This window comes from Heterocephalus glaber, unplaced genomic scaffold (genome assembly GCF_053883595.1).
Source record: "Heterocephalus glaber isolate CG9 unplaced genomic scaffold, H.glaber_assembly_v1.0 deba00001761, whole genome shotgun sequence".
NCBI classification, from domain to species: Eukaryota; Metazoa; Chordata; class Mammalia; order Rodentia; family Bathyergidae; genus Heterocephalus; species Heterocephalus glaber.
Window position 1 is genome coordinate 3,396,520 of NW_028258458.1, and position 15,846 is coordinate 3,412,365.

Below are 15,846 nucleotides of genomic sequence, written 5' to 3' on the forward strand. Positions count from 1 at the left end.
AGCCTGCACTGAGGCGCAGCCAGAGCAAGGGACGCAGTCCCCACTTCCTGCCGCCGCGCCCACCTGGTACTCCTCGAGCTGCTCGTGCGTGAAGACCGTCTGCTTGCTGCCCATGGCAAGGCCCTCTGTCTCCTGGGCGCTGGGGCTGGCTGGCTGTACACCAGTGTGTGGGCAAACGTCCCTGCCCGGCCCTCACCCCCAGGCGGGCAGACTCAGGTTACAGCCAAGCCCTTGGGTGGCCGTGTGACCGCCTCTGGGGGCAAGGAAAGGGGCCGGAGAGCTTACGGCAGGGTCTCCGTGGTGGGCGGGGTGTGGGCCCGCTGGGACACCGGAGGGCTAGCGGGCAGGCGGGGCTGCCCCAGCTCTGCCCCAGCCTCTCTGAGCCCTGCTCTTGGGATGCCAGCTCCACCTGCTGTCCTTTGTGGAGTCCCTGGAGGAGCTGAGGAGACAGTGGACCCCTGGCCAGGAGCCAGGCCAGGCCCAGGGAGGGTGACCAGGTCCCGACGGTGTGATGGTTATTGCCATCTGCTGTGATGGGACTTGAGAAAGTGACCAAGGCCCCAGCTGCAGGAATCCTGGGTTCAGGAACACCAGCTGGCATCCTCAGCTCAGGGTGGGCACCCAGCTTTGTCCTCAGAGTGCAACAGGGCGCTGTCCCTGCAGCCTTTTAAGGCCCAGGATGCTTTGAGAGACTCGCAGGGGCTGGGTCTCAGTCCACACCCGCCTCACGGGGTCACACCGTCTTGCCACTTCCCTCTCCAGCTCAGCTTTCTGGGGCTCCCCACCCCCTGCTCCTGCCCCTTCTTCACCCTGCAGGCCCTGGCCTGGGCCTTGCCAACCCTCCCCCCAGGCGGCCCGACTGCAGCCTCGCCGGCCAAATCGGCCCAGGTCTGTGCAGCTGGCTTGTGCACTGTCACTCTGATGAGGCTCCAAAGACTCCCTGAGGATGACATGTTAACACCGGCGACTCCCAGGAGGAGGAAGAAGAGGAGCAGGAGGAGGAGCAGCAGCAGCAGTGCTGCCACATGTCTGTCATCCCAGCACTCAGGAGGCTGAGGCAGGAGGCATGAGTTCAAAGCCAGCCTGGGCTACATAGTGAGTTCTAGGGCCGGCTTGAACTACATAAGGAGACTCTGTCTCAAAAAACCAACCAAGCAAACAAAAAAACCCCCAAAGCTAATGATACCAAGGGTGGGTGACATGCAATGGCTGGAACTCTCAGGCTTCACGGTGGTGCAGCCCCTCCTAGGATGGGCCAGCAGGGTTGCTGTCTTTGTTTTTATTTTGTGGTAGCAGGGATCGAAACTCAGGATCCTGTGCTTGCCAGGCAGGCGCTGCGCCACTGAGCTAAATCCCCGGCCCAAGGGTTCCTGTTTTAACAGTCAAAACTACACCTCCTTCTTGACTCAGCAGTCACACTCCTGGGTATTTACCCGATGCGTAGAACAACCTCCGTCCAAGCCCGGAATGGTGGTGCACAGCTATGATCCCAGCACCTTAGGAGGCTGAAGCAGGAGGATCAAAAGTTCAAGACTACCGTGGGCAACTTAGTGAGACGCTGTCTCAAATGTTTAGAAAGGGCCGGGAACATTAGCTCAGTGTGAAGGTCCTGTGTTCACTTTCCTGCACCCCACACACCTGTGTTCAACCGAGAGCGAGTCCTGGGGTAAACGATAGCCTGTGTTTGCTAATTACATATCCACGTAGACTCATCCGTTACTCATTAGTAGGTGGAGACTTCTTGCATAATGGAGCCACTGCAGCTGTGGGAGCAGCAAGTACCTGGGAAACCTGTGCCCCCTCTGCTCAATTTTGCTGTAAGCTTAGACCGACTCATTTAAATATCCTAGTGAAATATTTACGACTGTCGTGGTGGATTAATTAATGGTCAGCTTGAGTGGGAAGGCCCAGCTGAACTGAGTCAATGTGGTCCTGGGCCTGGAAGACCCCCCTGAGGCTTGTTGCCAATGGCATAAAAGGAGAAGCAGCTGGTTTTCCTGATGCCAGCTCAGGTCCTCGCTGTCACTGAGGATGGCTGCTGGTTTGGGCAGGGGAGCTCTGGTCTTCGCCTTGGTCTTGAGCATCGCCTCCTGGGTCCAGTGACGCTCCCTCAGCCTGTGGCACAATCCTTCACCCTGCCAGTGCAGGCTTTCTGGCCTCCTCCACTGGGCTTTGGCCGGTGCGGATCCTCCACGCAGACTTGCATGAGACACTGCTGTGGGCTCTAGGCCTCTGAGTGGACTCATGCGGGACATTGCCATGAGATCCAGGCCCTCGGCGGTTCCAGTCTCTAGCACACAGACAGACAGATGTCTTTGCACTCTTCTACATCTGACTCTAGTAAGCATCAACTAGTACAACTGTGTTCACACAGAAACTCATCCATCCCTACAGAATGGAAAAGCTATCTGCAAATCATGGATCTGATAAGGGACTAGTACGCATAATACATAATGAACTCTAACAACTCAACAGTACAAAGGCAAATAACCCAAGAAGAAACATTAGGCTGAGCAAAACAATCTCAGCATGTTGGGTTCTCTTTTTTTGGTACCGGGGATCGAACTCAGGTCCATTGTGCTTGCGAGGCAGGTGGCAGAACCACTAAGCTAAATCCCTGGCCCATCTCAGCACATTGTATGATTCCATTTATATGAAACGTCCGGAATCCACTTTCTGTTCTGGCAAGCGGGGGAATTAATGAAGGGGGAGGGGAGCGAGACAAGTTCCACATCTTGACTGCAGTGTTGTTGGCTGTGTTAAAAAATGTTTGGAGATATTGAGTTCAGCAGAGTTTCAGCAAAGAAGGACGCACGAATCATGCAGCCCTTAGAACCAAACAAGTTCTCAGAGATCCTCCCAGCAAAGCAGGCACAGTGTTGATACAAAAGGGAGGTGAGAAGAGGGAAGCAGCTGATGGGCTACAGCTGGGCCTTTGTCTACCTGGCCCATGGGATGGTCAGTTGGCTGCTATGATTGGCTGAAGCTTGGCTGCCAGAATTGCCCACACTGGATCTGAAATTTTGATCCACCTGCCTTGGCCTTCCAAGTGGTGGGAATGCAGACGGGCATGCACCACCATGCCCAGCTATTTAACAAGATGTTTTTCTTCATAATTAATTTAAATTTTAACTATACCATATTATTTTTTTTAATGCCATAGGATTTTTAAACGTCCTAATGCATGAGGAATGACACATTCTTAGATTTGTTTAAAAGCTGCATGTGCCTGGAGTGGTGGTATACACTTATAATCCCAGCTACACAGGAGGATCACAAGTTCAAGGTTACCCTGGGCAGTTTAGTGAATCTCTGTCTCAAAATAAAATAGGGCTGAGGCTGCCACCTAGTGGTGAGTGCTTGCCTAGCATCTGCAAGGTCCTGGGTCCTCGGCCCTGCAAAAAGATGCAAGCAACTGGACGTGGTGGCACATACCCGTAATCCCAGCACTCAAGAGGCTGAGGCAGGAGGATGGCTGCAACTTTGAGGACATCCTGGGCTGCATCGTGAGTTCAGGTCCAGCAGGAACCACAGGCCTGAACAACTCTGTCTGAAAACAACACTTCTCATCCCACTTACTTATTTTGCCATACTGGCTTTTGAGCCCAGGATCCCCATGTTCTAGGCAAGCACTCAACCACTAAGCTACACTGACAGCCCTTTTTTTTTATTTTGAGACAAGGTCTGGGGAAGTTGTGATCCTCCTGCCTCAGCCTCCCAAAATGCTGGGATTACAGGCCTGTTCCCCTGTGCCTGGCATCACCCTTTTCTTATAATCAGACTGGATTTATGATTTATCTGGGAGACTCTTCTGAGGGGAGGCCTGAGACCAACCGCAAAGGCCAGTGAGGGCAACCAGGCAGACTTTACTCAGCTGGACAGAGGTGGACTGACAGCAGGCAAGAGGCCACCAGCCTGAACAAAGAAAGGCAGGAAGCTCTACAGGACACTGGAAGAGAGGTCTGGCACACCTGTCACGTGCAGGGGCAGAGCAAATATTTGTGATCGGGGTCCATGCAGCCATCGAGGCAGATGTGTGGATATTTTCCGGTGACTTGGCATTGAGAAGATGCTGTGCTTTGTAGTTGTTATCTCTGTGTTGGGAACATCCCATCCTGTGTGCTGCGTTCTATCTGCTCTGAGATAGCTCGGCTTAGGTCCAGCAGGGACGACAGCAGCATCGGCTGCCTGTTTTGTTGTGGGTGTTTTCTATCCTGTCAAACTGTAGCTTGTAATTAAACAGCACATTCATTAACCATTTCATGACCGGGTCAAGCCTGAAATCCCGTCTTTCTGTTATAATAGAAAAAGAAAAAGAGAGCTGGGTGGGATGGGGGGACTTCACACATGGCATGGGGGCTTCGAGAACAACCTATTGGGGAGCAAAATTGGGGGCCATCTCATTATAGCAGGGAGCAGTAATTGCTTGTATGTGATCCTGTAAGGGTTGGGACAGGAGCCTAAGGAGGCAAGGGCCAGAGAGGAGGAGGAACGTGGGGCAGGGAGAAAGCTAAGTGCCCGAGAGACATACAGTCGTGTGGATCTGGTGTAAAGAGAAGAGGTGACACAGGGTTGAAATGGGAGCCCAGGGCAAGGGTTACGGTGGGGATGCGCATAGAAGGTGGGGGAGACGGGAGAAGACTCGCGTCTCTGTATGTTGTGGGAGGAATGAAGCATGAGCAGTGGGTGCCGGCTGCTTTTAAAAGCGTGTGTGAGCTCCAGAGCCGCCGCAGCAGCTGCCCTTAAACAGTGGCCGTCCTGGAACAGTGGAAGCCAGCCGTTTGGTTAGGAAAGCGGCCAGTCGGGGGCCAGGCCGAGGCGGGCCTGCAGCTGAGAATCCCCCACACCCAGCAGAATGCAGACAGAAGGGCTGGGAAAGGTCTGGCAGGGCGAGGCACAGGCCATTTTGAGAGCTTCTTTCAGCATTTTTTTTTTTTTTTTGGTACCAGGGATCGAACTGGGGAACTTGCACTTGCGAGGCAGGTGCCAGAACCACTGAGCTAAATCCCTGGCCCTCCTGCAGTATTTTTAAGGAGTGGGGGAAGTCTTTATGATCTATGGGTTCGGTTAGGTCTCCCTTAGTAAGTGTATATAAGGGTCTTGTAAGGAGGGCAAAGCCGGGTACCCAGAGACGAAAACGCCTCACCACTCTGAGAAAGGAAAGGAGTTGCCACCTGTAGAGGAGACTGGAATCTGAGAGATGAGCTGGACACGATCAGCCCTAAGAGACGGACGGGCGAGAGTGCCAGTTAATGGAGAAGTCATGAGGCCTGCTCCTACACATTGGTCTAAGAATTACACAGGTGCTACGTGTTGAGGTCTTCTTGTTAGTCTCCTGGCCCTGTCTTGTACTATGCCTGACTGGCTGCTATAAAAGTAACATTTTTCTCCCACCTTTTTGGCTCCTAGGAGGTTTGAGCTTCTATGATTTTGGAGTGTTACTGAGCCAGGGAGTTTCCTAGTTCTGTAAGGTGAGAATGAAGTCAGGGTTTTTTTGTTGTTTTTTTTGAGACTGTCAGAAAGATCTCGGGAGAGGGAACAATAGTAGGTCAGGGAGGTAATAGGTCCCTGTGTCCTTGGGGTTGGACTTTAATGGTGACAGGCAGGCTGGGGGAGGAGGGGGAATAGAGGGAGGTTTTCTACGGCGAGCAGAGATTGGTAATGAGAGAGGCAAGGTCGACAGCGGACGTCTCCAGCTGGGACTCAGGGCCATAATGACTGTGGGTGAGTGGCCAAGGCAGACCTCTCCGAAGTCAGCCAGACACCAGGGGAGGACAGTGCTTCCTGGGGAGTGTTCCGAGACCAGTGCTGGCTTTAAATGGCATGGAAAGCAGAATTAGCCTCTCTCAGGGGGTGAGGGGACAGAGGAGGAGAAACACCTAGAAACACAGGATGTTAGGGTTAGGCCGAGGGAAGCAGGGGAGATTACTGGTGATTTTTACGAGGAGTTAGGCCAGTTATCAACAGGACCCAGCTTTACCCTGGAGTGATGTACCCACTGGGGAGGTCTCTAGAGTTTGACAGCCATCAGGTTAGGCTATCTTTGTAAGGCTGGGTCTCAGAAGAGGTGGTCAGATTTGGGGGGGTTGTTGTAGACCCGGGAAAGTCTCTGATGGGACTGGCCTCTGGGCCGAGGTTTGGCCCCATCAGAAAGGTGTGGCCATATAAAAGCTTAAACAGGCTGTATCTTGTAGATTTTGGGGGGTGGCTCAGGTGTGAAGGACAGCAGTTGGGAGCCGGGAAACCCAGTCTTTACAGAGCTGGAGCGTGAGCTTAGTGAGGTGGGCCTCAGGAGGCCCTTAGCCTTTGTACACTTCCGATGACTGAGGCGGGTAGGGAGTGTGGAGGTTGCACTAGAGCAATGAAAGCTGGCCACTGTCTGAATGGAGGTGAGCCGGGGATGATGTCAGCTAGGAGGGAGTTGACAATGGCGGAGGCTTTTTCTGAGCCTGTAGGAAAAGGCCTCTGCCCGTCCAGTAAAGGTATCACCCAGACCAGGAGGTACCTTAGCTTTTGTATTTTGTTGGATGTGGGTGAAATTGATGTTAATCCTGAGTTGGAGAAAAACCTGGGGCTCCATGTGTAGGGAAAGGATCAGACGCCAAAGGGAAGCGGTCTTCCCAACAGAGCTCTTCATGACCAGCGCTGGAGTTTAACAACATGAAGCAGCAGGGGGAGGCCCCCACTGTGTCAGCAGGAAGTTACGGGCAGATGGAGGCAGAGAAGGGGGGTGGGGGGAGCTTGGAAGGGCCAGGAAAGCAGCAGGAGGGAGAGCCTGGGGAAGAGGCTGGCTTCCGTGACCCACAGGCCCGGCGAGGGGAGACCTGGCATAGCGGGAGCAGAAGGCTCCAGGTCTGAGGGCCAGCATCACCTCAGCCGGGCAGAGGCCCAGGAAAGGGTCAGAGACCCCTGAACAGGGCTTCGGGGCACCGGACATAACAACTGGCACGGAAGGATGAGGCCAGCCGAGCAGGGTGTGACAGTAAAAAGGTAGTCTGACGCAAGCAAGAGGCACCAGGCCTGAACACAGGCAAGGCAGGGAGCGTCACGGGGCACTGGAAGGTCGGTCACATCAGGCACAGGTGGGCCACAGCAAATGTGTGTGGACAGTCAGGTGACAGCATTGAGGAGATGCTGTGCTTTGTAGTTATTGCTGTGTGGAGAACAGCCCGTCCTGCTTCTGTCAGGCGGAGACAGCACCCGCATCAGCTGCCTGTTTTGTTGTGGTTTTTCTGTATCTTGTCAAACTGTAACTTAGAATTAAAGAGCACATTCACTCATCATTTCATGACCAGCTCAAGCCTGACAGGGGTGTCCTCCTCCCATCAGACCTGGGGCGCCCCTGTGGCTTCAGGACGTCATGGACTATGCTAACTTCGATGGCCTAGATCGGGTGCCATTTGCCATGTTTCTCCACAGTCAATTGACTCTTCCAACTTTCTATGCTCTCTTCTCTGGAAACAGTGGGGATTCTTTTAAAGAAAGTCTCTTAGCTGAGCACAGCAGCATATATTTGTACTCCCAGCCTCTCAGGAGGCTGAGGCAGGAGGGTTTCTTGAGACTAGGAGCTTGTGAACAGCCTGGGCAACATAGTGAGACCTCTGCCCCCCACCCCCCCAGAGAGTTATTTGGAAGCGTGTCCTCTGAATATCAAGTTTAGGAGACCTCAGCTGACACTGTTTTCACTGGCTGCATACTGCATACGCAGAAGCAATGGGTAATAATGAAAGTCTATGTACTGCATTTAACTCTTATGATGCAGTGCATGCAGAAGAAATAAGAATTAAGTGAGCAAAATGCACTACATAGCCAAACATGGCAGCATACACCTGTAGCACTCTGGGAGGCGGAGGCAGGAGGATCGAAAGTTGGAGACCAGCCTGGGCAACTCAGTGACTCAAGAGTCCAAATTCTGTTAGTTACTTTACTCTCACTGCTGAGAAAAAATACCCAACACTCACAAGTTAAGGGAGGAAAGATTTATTTAGCTCACAGTCTGTACAGGTTTCAGTCCATAATCGGCGGGCCCCAAGACAGGGTGGCGTGGAAAACAGGGTTTACAGAGGAGAAACAGTTCATGGAACACACGGCAGCAAAACCAACAAGGGACTTTAGCAGCGACTTTCTGCCCCTTTTATCCAGACTACTGGAGATCAGGGCAGTGCCAAACCAATCAGTGTACTAGTTTAGTGAACCACACACCCTTAATCTCAGCATCACATACATTGGATTCACTTACCCCTGAAAAAGCCCTATGACCACAGGAAGCTTTGAGGGGACATCCTGACACAAATCATAACCCTCCACCTGCTATTTTCTAGGTTCCTGTTGCATGGAGTACTGTTTTCCACCCTTTGACTTTCAGTCTATGAATTTTTAAATTAAATGTGTTTCTTGTATGCACTATACTGTTGGATCTTGCTTCTTGATCCCTTCTGCCAGTCTGTTTCTTTTGACTGGTGAATTGAGACCATTAACATTGATGGTTATAACTGCTATGTACTGACTTCTCCTTGTCATCTTATTTTCCTGTTGTTGGTTCCTTTTTTCTATGGTATCTTCTACATATGACCATTTTGGCCTCACTTCCTTCTCCCAGCCTTCAAACCAGGGAACAAGTACAGGCATATGCAATGTTACACGTGGGTGAACCCAAAATTCATTTATAGGGGACAAGCTTTTCTGTGTATTTCAACACAAAAGTGTTGAAACGTGCTACCTTTACTACCTGGTCATACACTGGCAACCTGTATAACAACTAGGAACTGTATGCTGCAAAAGTTGGATTTGTCTGTTATATACACAGCAAAACAAAATCCACAATACATATATAAAAACGATGTCTCAAAGTGTCCAGGTACAAACACACTAACATAACACCTTTCGCAAGTGCTTCCCTCCCACCTCCTCCAAACCGCTGAACAAGCAAACAGCACCACATTGCTCAAGAGGTGGCTCAACCTTTCCATTCCCAAAACACAGCATTTCATATGAACGTTAGCAAAAAAAATTCACAAAGTGGTATTTTACTTCCTCTACAGTTAATGTATGCTGGGCACTTCTAAACATCTCAAAAAGACTAGATGTCTCAAGTGAGGACTCAATTTGTCCATCACACGTACACAGCATTCTTTTTTTTTTTTTTGGTACCGGGGATCGAACTCAGGACCTTGCGCTTTCAAGGCGGGTGCCGGAACCACTGAGCTAAATCCCCGGCCCACAGCATTCTTGATTACATGGCACACAGGTAACAATAGTTGAAAGTGTCTTGAAAATATGAGAATTCACTCTAGAACCCTTCCCTTCTCCACTAACCCAGTGGGCTAGAATACTCAAATTTTCAGAAGTCTTTCCTAGGAACTGTAATAAAAACTGACAAAATTTGTTAGTTTACTAACTCTACTTTTATCAAAACTGGCAACCTCTTTAACATCTAGGAAGACTAGATGTTGTCAAACATCTCATTTGTCCTCTACATACCCTACTTATACAAAGTAAAAATGTGCAGACCTGAGGGACAGCAGTAACATCCCTCGCTGTGTGCATAAGGACCACTCTGCATTTCCCTCTTTCGAGAACCAGTGCAGAAACAGTGTGTACACTCGAGAGGGGTTTGCCTATTACCCCACAAAACAACACTTCATGTGAGCTCTGACAAAAAGAAATTTACAAAATGCATTATTTTACTACTTCTACTTTTTAACATGTATTAGGCATTTGAAAGACCAGATATTTCAATAAAGTACTTAGCATTGTCAATTACAGATAAACAGTAATGAGGACCAAAATGCACACACGAAACAAAGGTTACAGTGCGAACCATGTCTTCCACATGGGGCCAGCCTGGTACTGGACGTTCTTCTCTCTTTTGCTCCGTGTCCTCTGACCACACAACAGGTGTGGACCAGCGTCACTCCTGTGTCGCTTCTCCAGATGCTCTAACGAACTCCATTTCAAAAAGTCACTTCCAGAAAATGTTTTTCTGTCACTTTTTTTTAAATCAAATGGGCATTTCCAAGATGTATGGTTTTTCTAACTACTTCATCATATATCGGCAATCTCTTTACATCTATATTGTCCACAGGCAGCAAGTTTTCTTTTAAAAAATTAGGGAGAGGCTGGGGATATAGCTCAGCGGCGCCTGCCTGGCAAGAGCAAGGTCCCAAGTTTGATCCCCAGTACCGAAAAAAATAAAAATAAAAGGTTAGGGGGAATGTTGAGAGCAGCTTTTTCATATTATATACACAGGCCTTCTAAAACTGGCCAGTAAATCTTCTCAGAGGGTGAGGGGCATTTCTAATTAGCCAAACAGGGAATATTACTTTATGTTTCTCTCTCTGGCAATTGCCCATGGCTCACCAGCTGTTCCACCCGTCCTCAGCCTGGGGTCCCTCACTTTCCAGTCTCCTCCACCTGGGAGGCAGCAGTCACCCTGGGACCCAGATGTGCACAGTTCTATGACCCGAACTGGCCGGGCTTTCAGATCCACCTTCTCCAGCCCTTATGGCAGCCAGAGGCCTCCATTTTCTTACCATGCTATCCTGCAGCTGCTGCAAGGCGCTGACTCCTTGATGGCCGGCAGACCCTGCCGCCTGAGAGGTTCTGCCCCAAGGCCGCCGGCCCCCAATCAGGTCATCGAGGTGGGGTGCGGAACACTTTGCCTGTGCTTTAAAGCCTGGGCCCAGACAGTGGGCAGTCACAGTGGGGATCCCTTAGCCTGCAGGGCAGAGGCACAGCTCATCCTCGGGGCCCCAGGCCACCATCACCAGGAGGGCCTGGGGGTCTCTTGGGAAGCAGGCTGCACTGCTTCTCACTGCACTCTCTGCCGGAACTCTCCAGGCCCTCCTTGCCTTGAGGGTTTGTGTTGAGAAGTCTGCTGTGATTCTGATGGGCTTTCCTTTACAGGTGATTTGTTTCTTCTCTCTAACAGCTTTTAATATTCTATTCTTGGGCTAAATTTCTGGGATCCTGACTCTTATGTGCCTTGGGGTAGTTTTTTTGGTTTCTTAAGGGGAAAGGGTTTACTTAGTTCACAATTCGTAGAGGTTTCAGCCCATAATCACTGGCTCCAAGGCAGGGATGGCAAAACAGGTGCCACAGAGGAGAACCAACAGGGTATGCACAATGTAGCAAAGGCAACAAGGGACCTTATGAGAGTGTCTTTCTGCCTTTTTTCTCTTATTCAGACTACTGAGATTAGGGCGGTGCCAAACCAATCACTCATGTGCAGAGGTTTGGTAATCACATGCCCTTAATCGCAGCATCACATATTCCAGATTCAGCCACCTTTGAAAAAGCATGAGGCTAGCTGGGGTGTGGTGGCACATGCCTGTAATCCCAGCACTCGGGAGGCTGAGGCAGGAGGATTGCTGTGAGTTCGAGGCCAGCCTGGGCTATATAGTGAGTTTAGGGCCAGCCTGAACTACAAAGGGAGACCCTGCCTCAAAAAAACAAACAAAAAAGAAAAAGCATGAGGCTTTAGGGAGACATCTAAACACAAGCCATAACATCCCACCTTTGCCTCCCAAAGACTCATGTACACCCCTTTACACAAAGGCATTTAGTCCCTCTCCAAGCGTTGCCGAAGTCCTAACAGTTTAGCATTGAAAAGTCCCAAGTCTCAGATTTAAGGCAAACTCTTAGCTGCAAGCTTCTGCACAAATGAAAGTTAAACACTTCCAATATTCAATGCCATAAGATACAAATTTCTACTCCAAAAGTTATAAACAAGGAGATACAAAGGAATGGGTCCAAAGCAAGACCAAAGTCCAGCAGAGCAAACATTAAATCCCACAGTTCCACTTCCAGCATCCCTGGCACTGTGTGGCAAGTTGTGAACTCCCAAGGGCTTGGGTGGCTCCACTCCTATGGCACTACAGATGGTGGAAGCTCCCACAGCTTCTCTCTTGGGCCAGTTCTGCTCCCTCCTGGCAGCTTTCCTCATAATCCAGGCTCCTGGCTTTTCCAAACCTCTGTGGTCTCCGCTGCAGCTTCACCTTCACAGCTTCACACACTGCCCTCTCAGGGGCACGCTGCCTGGTCCCCCAGGCCTTCTTCTGAAATCTGAGTGGAAGCCTTCCTGACCGCACAACTCCTGCATTCTAGATGTACCTAAACCCAGCGCCATGGGGATGATGCCAAGGTCTGCTGTCAGCTGAAGCAGTAGTAAGTAGCCAGACTTCCCTCTCTCTTGACTGTAGGGCTTCAGTGCCTGGATCGCTAAGCACTCTGAATCTAATTCCAAGGAACAAATTCGTAGGCTGCTGCTGCCGCCATTATGGAACATGGTGCTCTAGGACTCCCTTCAAAAAGCAAATTCTTTCACTTTTGCAACTTTGAGGCTGCAAAGGCTGGAGTCTTGCTGCTTTTTCTGATGCCCTTAGGTCATCTTTTCTGTTCTGTTCCTTTTTGGCAATCAAGATCTCTGATCTGTCTTTGCAGTTCACAGCTTTAATGGAGCTTCCTTTCTGGACAAACTCACACTGTTTTAAGTCATTCTGCTGGGCTATCTGCTCTTGATTCTCAACATAGATCTAAAAGCTCTCAACAGCAGCCATGACACCACCTCAACATTAGACTGCCTTGAAATTTCTTCTGCAAGATTAATTAGTCCACTCCCCTAATCTCAGTCTCAGGCAAAGTCTCTGGACGTAAGCAAAATGCAGACAAACTTTGTGCCAAGCCATAACACACATCATCTGGAGTCCAACAGCCAATGCAGTCCTCCTTCCCAGCAGACACTTGCTGAGCTTGGTCTTTACTGGCTTTCTGGTCGTCTGAGCTCTGATCAGAACTTCTCATACAGAATAGCCTAAGGTGTTCCAGCTCTACCTCTATAGCCAGCATCTCTGAGTCTTTCCTAACTCTTCCCCTTCCCACAAGCCAGTTCCAAAGGCTCTTGAGCCACACAGTCAGGTAATGTCACACCAACGACCCCACTTCTCTGGTACCAAATTTGTGTTAAATTTCTTTTCTTTTGTTGCTGAGACAAAATACCCAACACCTAAAGCAAAAGGGGGAAAGGGTTTATTTAGCACAGTTTGTAGAGGTTTCAGTCCATAGTCAGCTGGCTCCAAGACAGGGATGGCAAACAGGCAACACAGAGGAGAAACAACGTGGCACACCCTAGGTAGCAAAAGCAACAAGGGTGGTAGATTTTTTTGATCATGGCTAATTGGAGTTTTATATGCCTCACTTATCTGTATGTCGGATTATTTTTCCATGCTTAGGAAGTTTTCTGCCATTACTTCTGTGAACAGGTTTTTTTATATCATCTTTTGTAATTCTTCTTTGTATCACTGAGCAGCTGCTGGATTTTTCATGGTTCCTTGCTATTTTTAAGAAGTCTTTCTTTTCATGATCACTAACCACAATCCTATCTTCTATATTTGATTTCCTGTCCTCACATTGGCTTGTTCTGCAGATACTTTCAATGAATTTTTAATCTCCTGGATATCTGTTTGAATCTGTTTCATGGATTCCATTTTTTCCCTATGTTGGGCTTTCATGGTTTCCATTATTTTCCCAAGTTCTTCTAATTGTTTATCTGTATGTGCTCTGTATTCACTAAACATGTCTTTCATTATGGTCACCAACTCTGTAGTTAACTCAGAAATTAATTCTGATTTGAATTTTTCTAGAGCTTCATTTATCACTGTTACCATTCCTGAGACTTCAGGCAGACGGTTTTCAATTTGTTCCACCTCACTGCCTTCTGGGCTTGCCTTTTGTGAGCTGGAAATCTGGAGTTTCACCTTCCTTAAATGTCTTCCCATTTTTTTAGTTTAATTCCTGGTTTGATGCTTGTAAATTGCTTATGCCAAGCACCTTTATTGCTAGTATTGCGAACCCTTGGGGAATGACTATTTCTCAGAGATGTCTTCCAGGTGTAGCTGGCTTTTGGGTTTTGAGTCTGTTGCGAGATCCTATTTCTTCACTTTATTGAGGATGAGAAGTTGCTGCCTATTTAGTCTAGACCCTGGTTCTTGGAACTGGCCTATAGTATTATTTATGACCCTTAGGCAATCTTAGTCTTGGCATTCCAGGAAGAACAACTGATCAGAACAGTTATGTCACTTTGGCTAACGTAGTACAATCAACAATAGCATCAAACACAGCCTAAAGGTAAACTTTGGTAACTATTAATTTGCCACCTTTAACCATATGGGCTATATTTGTGCTTATATAACAAAATCTAAAACAAACCAGAAAATTGTATACAGATAATAACATGCCTTTGATATGGCAATTTTACCCTAGGGGAGAAAATTTAAAATAGATTAGAAGGAAAAATAGAGAAATAGAAGAAGACAAAGAGATTAGAAACAAGGCTGGAATACAAAGAAAGGTTATGCAAACTTTGGGAAACTGGTGAAGACAGGGAAAGAAAGAAGGAAGAAATAAAAACAAGAACAGAACAACACAAGAAAACCAGAAATAATGTTCACATTCACATAAAAACAAAAACAGGGGCTGAGGATTTAGCTCAGGGGTTCTGGCACCTGCCTCACAAACGAAAGGTCCCCAGTTCAATCCCCAGTACCAAAAAAACAATTAAGAAAAAAGAAAACAAAAAAAATCAAGAAAAAAATGTCACTTCAGGTGTGTCTCTGCAGTTAATGGTAGATACAGTGGTCAGACAGAGCCCAGATCCATGTCAATTAATCCCAGAAAGCCAGCTGTAGGGTTACAGCAAGGTAGAGAACAATCCCAGCAAGCCTGCACCTTTAGCTCCACTGCAGTTCAGGCAGGTTTCTGGCTGTGAGGCTGGAACTCATTTTATTAAGCCTGCAGCACTCCACGTGCTTCCTGCCAGCTTGAACTTGGCTCCTTGACCTCCTGACGACTTGAACTTGGTTCCACCTCACCCTGATGGAGCCAGCCCTCAGGTGCTCTGAGTTCCAAGCTCAGCTGGGCCCTCACAAGATGGCTACCAGCTATCGCCCTCTCCTGGTGATATACAGAACTAAATTAAGTAGAAATATTATAGGCAGTCAGACAGGGCTGGGCCCTGAAGTCAATGCAGAGGATGAGAACACATTGAAGCTGTGGCTGGAGGTGCATCTGAAGATGAAAGTCACAATGGCCAGATCTGCATACTTCCCTAAGGGATGAACAGAAGCTTGAGATTATCGGTACCACCCTTTTGGGCTTCCCCATATAGATCATTATCTCATTGGGAGTGGACCATCCTCTCCCACCAAGACTAGGACAAATTATTGACCAAGGTTAATGGTGTCATCCACACACCCTTGTTACCAGGGTTCAGTATTACCCAAGCAACTATATTTGTGATCTTATTAGTTGATTATAGCTTTTACCCACATTGTACCCACCCCTTATAACTTTGCTCTATAAAACTACCTTTTGAGAAGCTGGCTTGTTGGCAACCCATGTGAGACCCCTACTGTCTCTCAGGAGCTATTCTTATTCCTCACTCCTATTCCCCAATAAATTTTCCTACTCTTAACCGCTATTGTTCTTTAAAATTCATTCTTCAACTTCGCCTATCTGACATTTAGCATGCTGAGAGTTACATCTGTTCCCCTATATCATTTTGGAGGTCCCACTGAGATCACTAGACAGAGCCAAGAGTTTGCTTTTGTTCAGACGCTGGCTTGGGACTCACTTAGGTGATCAAAATTGTCATCCTTGTTTGTTAATTGCATATGGCCTGAATTCATCCCTGTCTTTGTTAATCACTGATATCTTGAATTTATCCCTTAAATACATTGTCCTTTATTTTTTGGGAGGTACTGGGGATTGAACTCGGGTCCTTGCACTTGCGCAGCCGGTGGGGAAACCACTGAGCTAAATCCCCAGCCCCATTGTCCTTTTTTATAACAA

The 15,846-nt window shown here is 48.6% G+C and overlaps 1 protein-coding gene across 7 annotated transcripts in view; it reads right to left on the reverse strand.

The window, feature by feature from the left end:
- Positions 1-15,846, reverse strand: part of Cib3 (calcium and integrin binding family member 3) — a 29,979-nt gene that overhangs the window by 5,136 nt on the left and 8,997 nt on the right. For 3 of the 7 annotated variants that reach the window (XM_021251120.2, XM_021251119.2, XM_087201997.1), the window contains exons 5-6: positions 1,434-15,103; positions 64-253 (exon numbers count right to left, since the gene is read on the reverse strand). In XM_021251120.2, coding sequence (XP_021106779.1) covers positions 64-114 — 51 coding nt within the window. In that variant the 5' untranslated portion in view covers positions 115-253; positions 1,434-15,103. Of the gene's footprint in view, positions 1-63; positions 15,104-15,846 lie in introns of those variants that run through there. The other 4 variants (XR_015447620.1, XR_015447621.1, XM_021251117.2 and 1 more) reach the window with 3 other exon arrangements.